Raw genomic sequence first — 13,520 nt, 5'->3', positions numbered from 1 at the left:
CCCCAACCCCAGAGAAAAGACTTTGTCTATTTATCCTATCCATGCCCCTCATAATTTTGTAAACCTCTATAAGGTCACCCCTCAGCCTCCGACGCTCCAGCGAAAACAGACCCAGCCTGTTCAGCCTCTCCCTGTAGCTCAGATCCTCCAACCCTGGCAATATCTTTTCTGAACCCTTTCAAGTTCCACAACATCTTTCCGATAGGAAGTAGACCAGAATTGCACGCAATATTCCAACAGTGGCCTAACTAAAGTCCTGTACAACTGCAACATGATCTCCCAATGCCTGTACTCAATGCTCTGACCAATAAAGGAAAGCATACCAAACGCCTTCTTCACTATCTTATCTACCTGTGACTCCACTTTCAAGGAGCTATGAACCTGCACTCCAAGGTCTCTTTGTTCAGCAACACTCCCTTGGACCTTACCATTAAGTGTATAAGTCCTGCTAAGATTTGCTTTCCCAAAATGCAGCACCTCGCATTTATCTAAATCAAACTCCATCTGCCACTCTCAGCCCATTGGCCCATCTGGTCCTGATTTCCCTCTTAAGTATACTCCTACTTTCTTTATACTCTTCTGAGGATACGCTCGATCTATCCTGTCTATACCTGACATATGCTTCCTTCTTTTTCTTAACCAAACCCTCAATTTCTTTAGTCATCCAGCATTCCCTATACCTACCAGCCTTCCCTTTCACCCTGATAGGAATATACTTTCTCTGGATCCTTGTTATCTCATTTCTGAAGGCTTCCCATTTTCCAGCCGTCCCTTTACCTGCGAACATCTGCCTCCAATCAGCTTTTGAAAGTTTTTGCCGAATATCGTCAAAATTGGCCTTTCTCCAATTTAGAACTTCAACTTTTAGATCTGGTCTATCCTTTTCGATCACTATTTTAAAACAAATAGAATTATGGTCGCTGGCCCCCACTGACACCTCAGTCACCTGCCCTGCCTTATTTCTCAAGAGTAGGTCAAGTTTTGCACCTTCTCTATTAGGTACATCCACATACTGAATCAGAAAATTGTCTTGTACACACTTAAGAAATTCCTCTCCATCTAAACCTTTAACACTATGGCAGTCCCAGCCGATGTTTGGAAAGTTAAAATCCCCTACCATAACCACCGTATTATTCTTACAGATAGCTGAGATCTCTTTACAAGTTTGTTTCTCAATTTCCCTCTGACTATTGGGGGGTCTATAATACAATCCCAATAAGGTGATCATCCCTTTCTTATTTCTCAGTTCCACCCAAATAACTTCCCTGGATGTATTTCTGGGAATATCCTCCCTTAGCACAACTGTAATGCCATCCCTTATCAAGAATGCCAACCCCCTCCTCTCTTGCCTCCCTTTCTATCCTTCCTGTAGCATTTGTATGCTGGAACATTAAGCTGCCAGTCCTGCCCATCCCTGATCCATGTTTCCGTAATTGCTATGATATCCCAGTCCCATGTTCCTAACCATGCCCTGAGTTCATCTGCCTTCCCTGTTAGGCCCCTTGCATTGAAATAAGTGCAGTTTAATTTATTAGTCCTACCTTGTCCCTGCCTGCCCTGACTGTTTGACTCACTTCTGTTCTCAGCTGTACCCGTCTCAGATTAATCTCTTTCCTCACTACCTCCCCTCCACCTTACTAGTTTAAATCCTCCCGAGCAGTTCTAGCAAATTTCCCTGCCAGTATATTAGTCCCCTTCCAATTTAGGTGCAATCCATTCTTGTACAGGTCACTTCTACCCCAAAAGAGATTCCAATGATCCAAAAATGTGAATCCTTCTCCCATACACCAGCTCCTCAGCCATGCATTCATCTGCTCTATCCTCCTATTCCTGCCCTCACTAGCTCGTAGCACTGTGAGTAATCCAGATATTACTACCCTTTAGGACCTCCTTTTTAAATTTCTACCTAACTCTCTGTAATCTCCCTTCAGAGTCTCAAACTTTTCCCTTCCAATGTGGACAATGACCTCCTTCTGGCCCCTTTCTCCCGTGAGAACATTCTGCACCTCTCTGAGACATCCTTGATCCTGGCACCAGGGAAACAACACACCATCCTGCTTTTTCTCTGCTGGCCACAGAAACGTCCGTCTGTACCTCTGACTACAGAATCCCCTAACACAATTTATCTCTTGGAAGCCAACGAACCCCTCGCTGCATTAGAACCAGTCTCACTACCAGAAACTTGGCTGTTTGTGCTACGTTCCCCTGAGAATCCATCACCCCCTACATTTTCCAAAACATCATACCTGTTTGAAATGGGTATATCCAAAAAAGACTCCTGCTGTAGCTGCCTACCTCTCTTACCCTTCCTGGAGTTAACCCATCTATGTGACTATCTGAGACTTCCCCCCCCCCCTTCCTTTAACTGCCACCCATCACATACTGTTGCTGTTGCAAATTCCTCATTGTTTCTAACTGTCTCTCCAACCGATCCACTCGATCTGATAAGATTCGCATCCAACAGCATTTATGGCAGATATAATCCACAGTAACTCTTAAACTCTCTTTAAACTCCCACATCTGACAAGAAGTACATATCACTGCAAAGGCCATTTTTGCTCCTTCACAATCTACAGACCCAGAAAATAACACTGTCTTATTCCTCTACAAACACTGCCCCAGGTTAAATTAATAGCTATGGCTTATATTTTAAGTTTAATCAAGAGACTTATCTCCAAAAACATATCATCAAGAAAGAATCCACTGTATCCACTACTGCAGCCTTTCTCTTGGATAGACTTAAAACAACAATTAACTTATCTGATTCTGTGCTGTGAACTTCACCCAACAGTCCCTCCAAGATTAGTTGTGAATTTCACTGTTTGTTAATTTTCCCAGATGCACCCCGATGTCCAGCGATACACGAATTCAAACAGCAAAGGCGGTAACTGTGCAGGCTTTTTTTTTCTCTCTCTCTCTCTCTCCTGCACTGTTCTCACCATGTGCTTCCATTGTCTGCTCTTCTCCCTTTTAAACTGCTGTTGTTTTGACTTTTTTTTTCCAAAGTTCCAAAACAATGCAACAGCATATAAAACGTAATTGCTGCTCCTGGAATTTGAGGAAATCACCTCAAACACCTAAAATACCTCAAAAAAAGGAGCAGCTCTTACAGCCAGAAATTTTCCCGTCCTCCATCTTGGATTACCCAGGAGGTTAATCATTTCTTCCCAGGTCATCTTTGCAGGAGTTCCTCAGTGTAATGTTCTAGGGTCAACCAATTTCAAGTACTTCATCAATGACTTTTATTTAAAAGGAATAGAATATAAAAATAGGGAGGACTTGTTAAAAATATACAAGGCACTAGTGAGCTAGAATACTCTGAACAGTTTTGTGTCCCTTATCTAAGAAAGATATACTGGCAATGGAGGCAGTCCAAGGAACATTCACTAGGTTGATCATGAATATGCAGGAACTGTTTTATGAGGAGAGGAGAGGAGAGGTTGGGCCACTACTAACTGGAGTTCAGAACAACAAGAGGAGACCTTATTGAAACATTGAGAATTGTAAGGGGGCTTGATAAGGCAGCAAGGTTGTTTGCCCTTGTGGGAAAAATTAGGACTAGAGGGAATAATCGCAGTATAAGAGGTTGCCTATTCAATATAGAAACAAGAAGGACTTTCTTCTCTCAGAGGGTAGTGACTGTGGTTTACCAAAGAGGGCTGTAGAGACTAGGATATTAATTATATTCAAGGCTGAGATAGATTTTTAATCAGTAAGAGGATCCAGGGTAATAGAGAAAAGGCAGGAAAGTTGAATTGAGGATTTTAATTCATTATGGTCTCATTGAAAAGTGGATCGGACTCAATGGGCTGATGGCTTATTATGTCTTATGGTCTTATGGACATTCCCTCTATCAGAAAATGAAAAGTGGAGATAATTGCACAATCTTCAGTACCATTCACAACTCTTCATATACTGAAACAATCCGTGTCCATATGCAGTGAGGCCTGGACTACATTCAGACTTGATATGACAAGTAGCATGTAATATTCACATTCCAGAAACATCTACCAGTGACCTTTTCCATAGACAGAATCTAGTCACCTCCACTTGCCGTTCCATGGATACAGTGGATTCTTTCTTGATTATCACTGAATTCCCTACTATAAACATTCTGGAGATTACCATTGATCCGAAACTGAACTGGACCAGTCATATAAATGTTTTGGCTACAACAGCAATAATAATATGCCCTTCCCCCACTGGAATTGTCACAGCTACTACCTCCTTTTTTCGCAGACTGTTCTGAAAACTGACAAGTTATTAGCAATCAGGTCTGTAAATTTATGTAAGTTGCATTTGCAGGGTTCTCCAGACCAGTGTCACAATCAGGAAGACTCCTAAAAAGTACTGGGAGCACAATATTTATTATGCAGCTTGTATTTTGTATAATTACTCAGAGCTGTCAGAATATGATAGTAATTCTAATAGGAAGTGATGAATTCAGTTAATCTGAAGTAAATGTCTTTTTTTTTATTTTTAGGGACTGTATTCGGAAACACATGGCATTGTTGACAACAACATGTATGATGTTAAATTAAAGATGTCTTTCTCTCTGTCTGGTGATGAGAAAAACAATCCAGTATGGTGGGGTGGACAGCCAGTGAGTATACTATATAATAATTGTTTTGTTTAATTAGAATTTAGCACACATCTCAGCAGTTCTGCATATTTAGGAATATAATTATGAGGAATGGTATGGAAATGTTCTGTCCGAATGAGTAATCCTAAACAAAGTGGGGGTGTGGCTATGCAGCTTTGGGGAATGTGCCACCCAGGGGACAAATGCTCTAACAGCAATCCTTTTAAGATGCCTGCATGCACAGTCACAAGGCGACCTTTAAGGACTGTACAGTGAAATAAAGGGAGAGGAGGCGTCTTCTAATCTGCCCAGAGCATTTAGAATGTCAGGACGTGGAACTTAATTATCCAAGCAGCTAAAGTTCAAATTCCCAATGTTGGGTTGAAATTTTGGTGTGATGTTCTAAGAATCTTTCAGGCGTTGCCCATTGTTATGCTTTGTTTCGATTACCTCTTACTCAGTTCCTCGGCTGGAGCATTGGTATGGAGGTAGGCTGGAATGTATGGTTAGTTTAAAAACATTAGTGAGCAACAGCATTCAACTATTTCTGAGATGTAGAGACACTGTACAATGCTGATTGAGACTTCAAACATACACACCTAATCGAAGATCACGTTTCTCAGAATCATGTCCATTCCAGAGTACATTAGGGGTTAGGTTCCTCAGTGGTCCAGGTACATCTCCAGAAGATGCATATGTAATCACCTACTGTGATCAGCACCTTCAAGGTTAATTATGAGAAACAGAGCCAATCAGAATCATTAACAGACAGAAAGAGACCACACTAAATATATTACGAAGTGCTGTATTTATAATCAGTGCTTGGTTCCACATAACATTGACTCTTGTGCGCCCAAAGTGATTTCAGGGTACTTTAGTCTTTCTGTTCCTGCTGCTATGTCTGGGTGCTACCTTTGCAGCCTGTGCTAAGCTTGAGGAACCCTACTGACCAAAAAAGCAGTTAACGTTTTAGAATCAATTAAACTGCATTTTAGTATGCAATCTGATTGCTCCATTATTAAACAGAAAGTCCAATGTTTACAGGAATAGAGTGACAAATAAGTCGGCATAACAATTATTAGTAAATTAATTCATGATAACATTAAGTAACATCTTGAGGGGACATTTCTTTGATTACATCTTATAGAAGAAATGTTTGTTGTCAGCTTTACCTTTTGCAGGCATTCACAATTTGAATTATATTTCACATATCATCTTGCAGTTCACATGACAGTTTACTTAAAAGCTACTTATGTTTTTGCAATATGAGTGTGATAATTTTTATTATTGTAAAGGTCACTCAAAATAGAGAAATCTTCAAGTTCCTTGTAAACTGAGAGGATTTCAGAATTAGCAGAACTTAGCAGACAGACTCATATGAGAGGGTTGCTAATTTAGAAAATTTATCATAGGTTTACTAGAATAGTGCTTTGGTAAATAATTTACCAAAGTATGTATGATTGCTTACTTTGATGAAACACAAAATTCACAAAACTACCAATCCCAGCAGAATCAGCCAGCACTGAAGGATGTAGAAGAATCTGAGCAGACATCCTGATGAACTGTGCAATAAGTGCCTTTAGAAGGCTCTTTAAAATCATTTTCACATGCTGTGACATTGAACTTTATCAGTCATTGCAAATTATGTCACAAGATGAGAAATCACTTAACTCTAACTGAAGAACAACATCCTGCATCAATGTGCTAACTGTTTTTGTAGAATCTGGATCAGCAAAGAACTATATCAGAATTGTTGGTCTGATAATGCCAGCTGCTAAATAGACCAGAGGGCTAGCATGGCCTGAGATAGTGCAACTCCACTGCAATGTCAAACCTGTCTCCAGGAAAGCATACTTCAATGCAGGCATGTAGAGATGGTGCATAGATTAATCCAGCGTACAATAAGCATGCGTAGCACAACTTTCAATTCAGCTGCCATCAAACATGGAATCACATATGTGATTGGTCCCTCACTTGCTTACAGTCAGGTTTTCTTCCCTCTCATTTTTAACTGTTGATATTAATCCTTTTGCCCACCAGCTTTGGTTCAACTGTACAGGAGATAAAGAGCTTAGTGACATGGTGTTAGAGGTTTATAAAATCATGAGGGACATCAATAGGGTAAATAAACAAGGTCATTTCCCTTGGTTGGGAGAATCCAGAACTAGGTGGCACAGGTTTAAGGTGAGAGGGAAAGATATAAAAGGGACCTATGGGGCAACGTTTTTACATAAAGAGCGGTACATCTATGGAATGAGCTGCCAGAAGAAGTGGTGGAAACTGATACAATTACAGCATTTAAAAGGCATCTGGATGAGTACATGAATAGGAAGGATTTACCCAGATACAGGCCAAGTGCTGGCAAATGGAAATAGATCAATTTAAGATATTTGGTCAGAATGGACGAGTTGGACTGAAGGGTCTGTTTCTGTGCTGTACATCTCTATGACTCTATAACTGTAGTAAGTGTAATGAGGTCAGCTAAGTGGACTTCATAAAATATGAGTTCCCTGATTGGGGCTATTAATCCAGTCCAATCAGCGAGTCCTGCTGACAGATATAAACAGGATTGCCAAACATCCTGTTCACTCTGATGAGATTGGATCAGTATCAAGTGCTTTCCACGTTTAAATAAAGAATGACTTGGTGACAGGATACTAGCCGCTGTGGAGTTATTTCAACAAAAGTCTCTCCATGCACAATGAAGGAACTGGTTATTGACTTCAGGAAGTGAAGTGGAGGACACATCCCATCAATGAGGTGGAGATGGTCAAGAACGTCAAGTTCCCAGGAGTGATGACTGCTAGTAATCTGTCCTGGTCCACCCACATTGACACGATGATCAAGAAAGCACAGCAATGCCTCTACTTCTTCATGAGGTTAAGGAAATTCAGCATGTCCGTAATGACTCTTGTAAATTTTTATAGATACACCATAGAAAGCATTTTAAATGGATGCTGCACAGCTTGGAATGGCAACTGCTGTTCTCAAGACTGCAAGAAACTACAGAGAGTTGTGAACCCAGCTCATGTAAACCAGCCTTCCATCCATTGACTCACCTATACTTCCGTTGAAACTTTATTGCTGGAACAGCACAGCAGGTCAGGCAGCATCCAGGGAACAGGAGATTCGACGTTTCGGGCACAGGCCCTTCTTCAGGAATGAGCAGAGAGTGTTCAGCAGGAGAAGATAAAAGGTAGGGAGGAGGGACTTGGAGGAGGGGCGTTGGAAATTTGATAGGTGGAAAGAGGTCAAGGTGAGGCTGATAGGTCGGAGTAGGATGGAGGCGGAGAGGTCAAGAAGAAGACTGCAGGTCAGGAAGGCGGTGCCGGGCTGGAGGGATCCGGCTGAGACAAGGTGGGGGGAGGGGGGATGAAGAAACTGGTGAAGTCCAAGTTCATCCCCTGCGGTTGGAGGGTTCCCAGTCGGAAGATAAGACGCTCCTCCTCCGACCGTCGGGTTGTTGTGGTTTGGCGGTGGATGAGTCCAATGACCTGCATATCCTCGGTGGAGTGGGAGGGGGAGTTGAAATGCTGTGCTACAGGTTGGTTGGGTTGGTTCGTCCGGGTGGCCCAGAGGTGCTCTCTGAATCGCTCCGCAAGTAGGCGGCCTGTCTCCCCAATATAGAGGAGGCCACACCGGCTGCAGCGGATGCAGTAGATGATGTGGGTGGAGGTGCAGGTGAATCTGTGGCGGATATGGAATTTTCCTTTGGGGCCTTGGAGAGAAGTGAGGGGGGAGGTGTGGGCGCAAGTGTTGCACCTCCTGCGGTTGCAAGGGAAGGTGCCGGGAGTGGAGGTTGGGTCGGTGGGGGGTGTGGATCTGACAAGGGAGTCTTCCTGCTGCCTTGGGAAAGTAACCAACATAATCAAAAACCCCTCCATCCTAGTGATACACCCTTCCCCCCTATCTTTTGTCAGGCAGAAGATATAAAAGTTCGACTACACTTAGGAACAGATTCAAGAAGAGCTTCTTCCCCACTGTTACCAGACTTTTGAATGGAACTCTTAAATAATAATGTAGATCTCTCTCTGCACCTTCTCAGCCACTGTAAACTGTATTCTGCACTGTGTTCTGTTACCCTGATGCACTTGTATAGTACAATCTACCTGCAAAGCATAAAAGACAACATATTTCATTGCTCCCCTGTACACGTGGCAGTAATAAATCAAATCAAATCAAAATCAAAACAACTGCTTTATGCTTTTGCCATTCTGTTGTGTGGAAATTGTCCATTTTAATCAGTGTTTTGTCGAGGAAAATTCATGGTGTCTGGTCCGCCATGACTGGGAGGATTTTTTCTCATGTAATTGTTCACTCTTCACTTCAATAATTATGCAACTGGACTCCTGAATGCCTTTCCTAGGGAATTGGGCAGTTGAAAGAAATGAAAGTGCTCACTGCTACTGAGGATCTTCTCAACTTTCAGTCCTTTGGTACCTCATTTAAAGCCCAACAACACACCAGTTCACATGCTGCAAACCAGGTTTTATCCTTCAGACAATGAAGCTGAAGCCTCAACATTCAACACAAAGCCTAGAGAAAGGAAAGGTCTGGACCCGGCTTCGTGGGGTGGGTGCTCGTGGTGTTGGTGGATAGTGTAATGGAGAGGAGGACATTCATTTTCCAGCTGTCTAGCACAGGAACCTGTGCCATTAGAGCCCAGCCAACCTGGACATAAATTGTAGCCTAGGACAGTGCTTTGCCCTAAGTGAAACGTACTGCAGCAAAAAAAATCAAAAATCTTCTGCACTGCGCAAGGGTAAGTGCACTTTCATTCCTGCAAGGTTTGTGAAAGTTTGCAGCTCAGGTTGAGGTTTAGGGTGTAGGTTTGCTCGCTGAGCTGTAGGTTTGATATCCAGACGTTTCATTACCTAGCTAGGTAACGTCATCAGTGGCGACCTCCAAGTGAAGCGAAGCTGTTGTCTCCTGCTTTCTATTTATATCTTTCTCCTGAATGGGGTTCCTGGGGTTTGTGGTGATGTCATTTCCTGTTCGTTTTCTGAGGGGTTGATAGATGGCATCTAGATCTATGTGTTTGTTTATGGCGTTGTGGTTGGAGTGACAGGCCTCTAAGGAATTCTCTGGCATGTCTTTGCTTAGCCTGTCCCAGGATCGATGTGTTGTCCCAGTCGAAATGGTGGGTTTTTTCATCTGTGTGTAGGGCTACGAGGGAGAGAGGGTAATGTCTTTTTGTGGCTAGCTGATATTTGTGTATCCTGGTGGCTAACTTTCTTCCTGTTTGTCCTACTTTCATTCCTTTACTGCCTCACACTCATATGGCTATGACTCACACTGACTCTGCCACTGCACATGCCTCTCACCAAGACTCATGGACTATACCTCTCAGTATTACGTGCAGCATTAAATGGCACTTACCCATCTCATCATTCCAAACTATAAGGCCTTCCTATCCTCTGAACTTTCAATACACACACAGGGATACCACATCACTTCTCCTGATCCTGCATCACCACTAACTGCTCTTTTTTCTATTTCTACTATATTCAATCCTTAGTTTTATTGGAGGAAAATTTGTACCACTCCTTCTTGAACTAATTCTACAGCATCCTCTCTGATCCACCTGTAATCCCCAGATTGATTGTACTTGATCTTCAGGACTAAACATGGCCTGATCCATGGACTCTGCTTGTAGTGATTGTAAAAAAGTCAGCAGGTGAACCTTATAGAATATGAGTTCCCTGTAATTGGATCTGTTAATCTGGTCCAGTCAGGGAGTCCTGGCTGATATAAAGGGATGAATGTCAGGGATATGGGAGCGCCTGACTGAGTGAGAGGCGGTGCTTTTGTTAAAGGCTTTGCATTTGCCAATAAAGGGTGATTGATGCTGAAATGCTTGTCTCTGAAGAACCATTTCACTGATAACACCAAATGTTTGATTAACTGTGGCCCTGCACTAAAATATCCCATGACTGAATGCAATCTCCCTTTACCCAACTAAGGATTGCTCCCCTTTACATGGCCATTTGTTGGAAGTACATGCAGTGTGCTTACTGTGTAAACTGCAAATCACATGCTGCAGGTTTGATGATGATGTACAGTGGGTGTTGCACAATGATATGGCCACCTCTTGTCTGACTGATAGATTGACCTTCCAGTCCCTTCCCATCATCACAGGCTGCCTGCCCCTCCATCTGCACTAAAAAGCAATGCAAGCCACAGAGGTTGACAGCCCTAGATTAGTGAGTGTGTGCTGTTTTTCCTCGAAGCAAAAATAAATTTGAACATACCCAAATAAGTATGTGAAATTCAATAAGTAAGTTTTATGGAATATGCAAGTCATGAACAATTTGCTTGGAAAATTATGAAATGAACATCATTGTGCAATAATGACAGGAATGAATATTTGAAAGCCAGAAATCTATTTTTAAAGCATACGGAGTGAATATTAGGACTGGATTTGTGGCAAGTCAAACCAATTTGGGAGCCCTTTAAAAGAAGTGCATAGGAACTACTCCCATTTCCTGTAGTTTTTGTCAATATGGAATAAAGATACATTTGCCTACTTGCAAGCAACACTCCTGTGCTTGCCAGTTCCATTGCTGGGGTGGGTAGTTCTACTAAAGGACCATAACTTTGTTTCTCCTTGCTAAAAATATTTGTCAATATTTATGTTAAACATTCATAAGAACAAAAGAAACAGAAGCATTTATGAAGTAATGCATTGTAAAGTGCTAAAAATGCTAAGAAAACAAGCTAAGCGCCATAGGTGACATCCTTTGCAAGTAAATGAAAAACATTTATGTTCCTGAGAGCAAAATGGCCTGGAGAAATCTTAGGTGTCATAGATGCAAATTTAGAAGGGCTGAAGTAACGTGTTTTTGTTGGCCTGAGGGCACACATGATGATGAGTTTAGTTCAACTGGCCTGAACTCACTTGAGCTTAAAAAGATGAGTGGGGATCTAACAGGGCTTGGCAGGCTTAACGCAGAGAGATTGTCTTCCCTAGTTGAGTCCAGAACAAGGGTTCACATGCTTAGGATACAGTGTAGGTAACTTAGGACTGAGATGCAGAATAATGGATTGTGAACCTGAGCAATTCTCTATCACATAAGGTTGTGGAGACAAGTCGCTGAATATATTCAAGAAAGAGATAGATACATTATTAGATATTAAAGGCATCAAGGGGTATGGAAGAAAGCAGGAATATGGCTTTGAGATAGAGGGTCAGTCACGACCATATTGAATGGCGATCAAGGCTTGAAAGGCTGAATGGCCTACTCCTGCTCCTCATTTCCATGTCTGTGTAGTGAGACTGGTGGCTTGCCGATGACTATTTGCATGGACAAAATGTCAAGAAGGCTGGTGGCCATGGAGAATGCCAGTTGTCATTTTGGTAAGATTAACATCAGTTCTTAATGATTTAGGGTCTGTTTACATCAATTACTAATAATTAGACCATTGTTTGGGAAAATTAGAGAGTTTGACTTTTTCTTGGCTTTGCTGTATCTGACTTGTGGATGGTTGAAGCTGACACAGTTGGACAAGGGTAGCAAAGAAATGCAAGGGTGAGGGGGCAATCTTCCAATGACCTATGTCACTAAGCTCTCCTATCATCATATTTTTCATATGAATTACTGATTAATAAATGTGAATATTTTGTACTTCTGTTCTTTACCTAGTTGTGGCTGACAGCTATGTACCAAGGCCTACAAGCAGGCACTTTCTTCTGGCCTGGATCTGAAGTGAAAATAAATGGAACATACCCAAATAAATATGTGAAATTCAATAAGTAAGTTTTATATGATATGCAAATAATATGAAATAATCATGAAATAGTTTGCTTGGAAAATTATGAAATGAGCATTGTTGTGCAACAATAGCAAGAATGCATATTTGAAACACAGAAATCTATTTTTAATGCAAAGGAAAATGAAGTGAGTATTAGGACTGCATTTATGACAATTTGGAATCCTTTTTCAAAAAAGGTGCTTTGGACCAACTCTGATTTTCCCACTCCTTTCCTGTTTTCTGCAGTTCTTTTTCTGCATAGAATATGGATTCATTAGCTTACTTGCATGCACATCTCCAGTCACTTCACTTGACTAAGGAACAGCGGTCCGAAAGCTTGTGATTTTAAATAAACCTGGTATTGTGTGACTTCTGACAATGCTGGGCTGTGTAGTTCCATCAAAGGGTCCTATCTACATTTCCCCTTGCTAAAAATAATTGTCAGTATATCCATAAGGACAAAAGAAATAGGAGCAGGCTAATCACCCTTTTGGTCCATTCCACCATTCAATGAAATCATGGCTGACTTCTACTTCAACACTATTTCCCAGAACTATCCCCAAATCTCTTGTTTTCAAAATGTGAAAATTCATTAATTTCAGTCTTAACATACTCAACAACTGAGTCTCCACAACACTTTGGGACAGGGTGTGAAGAAATTGCCTCTCAACCCAGTACTTGCCTGCCCTTCATTCTGAGACCATATTCCTTAGCTGCGGACACCCTAACCGTGGGGAACAGTCTTCCTGCATCTCTGTAAGAATTTTGTATGTATGAAGATGCAATGTATTTAATCATTCCTCACTGAAAATTGTTCCATCCCATTAACTCATTGCGTAAGTACATTTGGATATAAAACTGTGGATCAGTTCCATGGACAATTTTTTCAGATGATTTTAACTTACTGAATCCTCTTTAAATGCGTAATGTAAGATTTGGGAAGTTTAGACAGTTTTCATGAAATTGTTATAGTTAGACTTTTCTAATTCTCCTGGATAATTGTCATAATTTAGTTCACATCTGCTGAGCTATATTCTGTGAAAACTAATGCTAGCCATTCTTGATTGAAGGATTATATTGGGTCACATCTCATGGTCAATGTGTCATAATACCTTTAAGAGACATGCATGTGGTATCAGTACTGTATCTTTGCATGCAATGTGCAGGTATAAAGATCTCATACTCC

At 41.5% G+C, this 13,520-nt stretch overlaps 1 protein-coding gene across 2 annotated transcripts in view; it reads left to right on the top strand.

Annotated features, from left to right (window-relative positions):
• The window catches only part of LOC122539873 (venom phosphodiesterase 1-like), a 118,217-nt gene that overhangs the window by 42,316 nt on the left and 62,381 nt on the right, over positions 1-13,520 (top strand). For both annotated transcript variants that reach the window (XM_087980188.1, XM_087980184.1), the window contains exons 8-9: positions 4,484-4,603; positions 12,226-12,335. In XM_087980188.1, coding sequence (XP_087836314.1) covers positions 4,484-4,603; positions 12,226-12,335 — 230 coding nt within the window. The remainder of the gene's footprint in view (positions 1-4,483; positions 4,604-12,225; positions 12,336-13,520) is intronic.

The sequence above is a fragment of the Chiloscyllium plagiosum genome, unplaced genomic scaffold (genome assembly GCF_037043375.1).
Source record: "Chiloscyllium plagiosum isolate Xiang-an unplaced genomic scaffold, Cpla_swu_hap1 HiC_scaffold_3, whole genome shotgun sequence".
Taxonomy (NCBI): domain Eukaryota; kingdom Metazoa; phylum Chordata; class Chondrichthyes; order Orectolobiformes; family Hemiscylliidae; genus Chiloscyllium; species Chiloscyllium plagiosum.
This window is presented reverse-complemented; position numbering and strand designations above follow the sequence as displayed.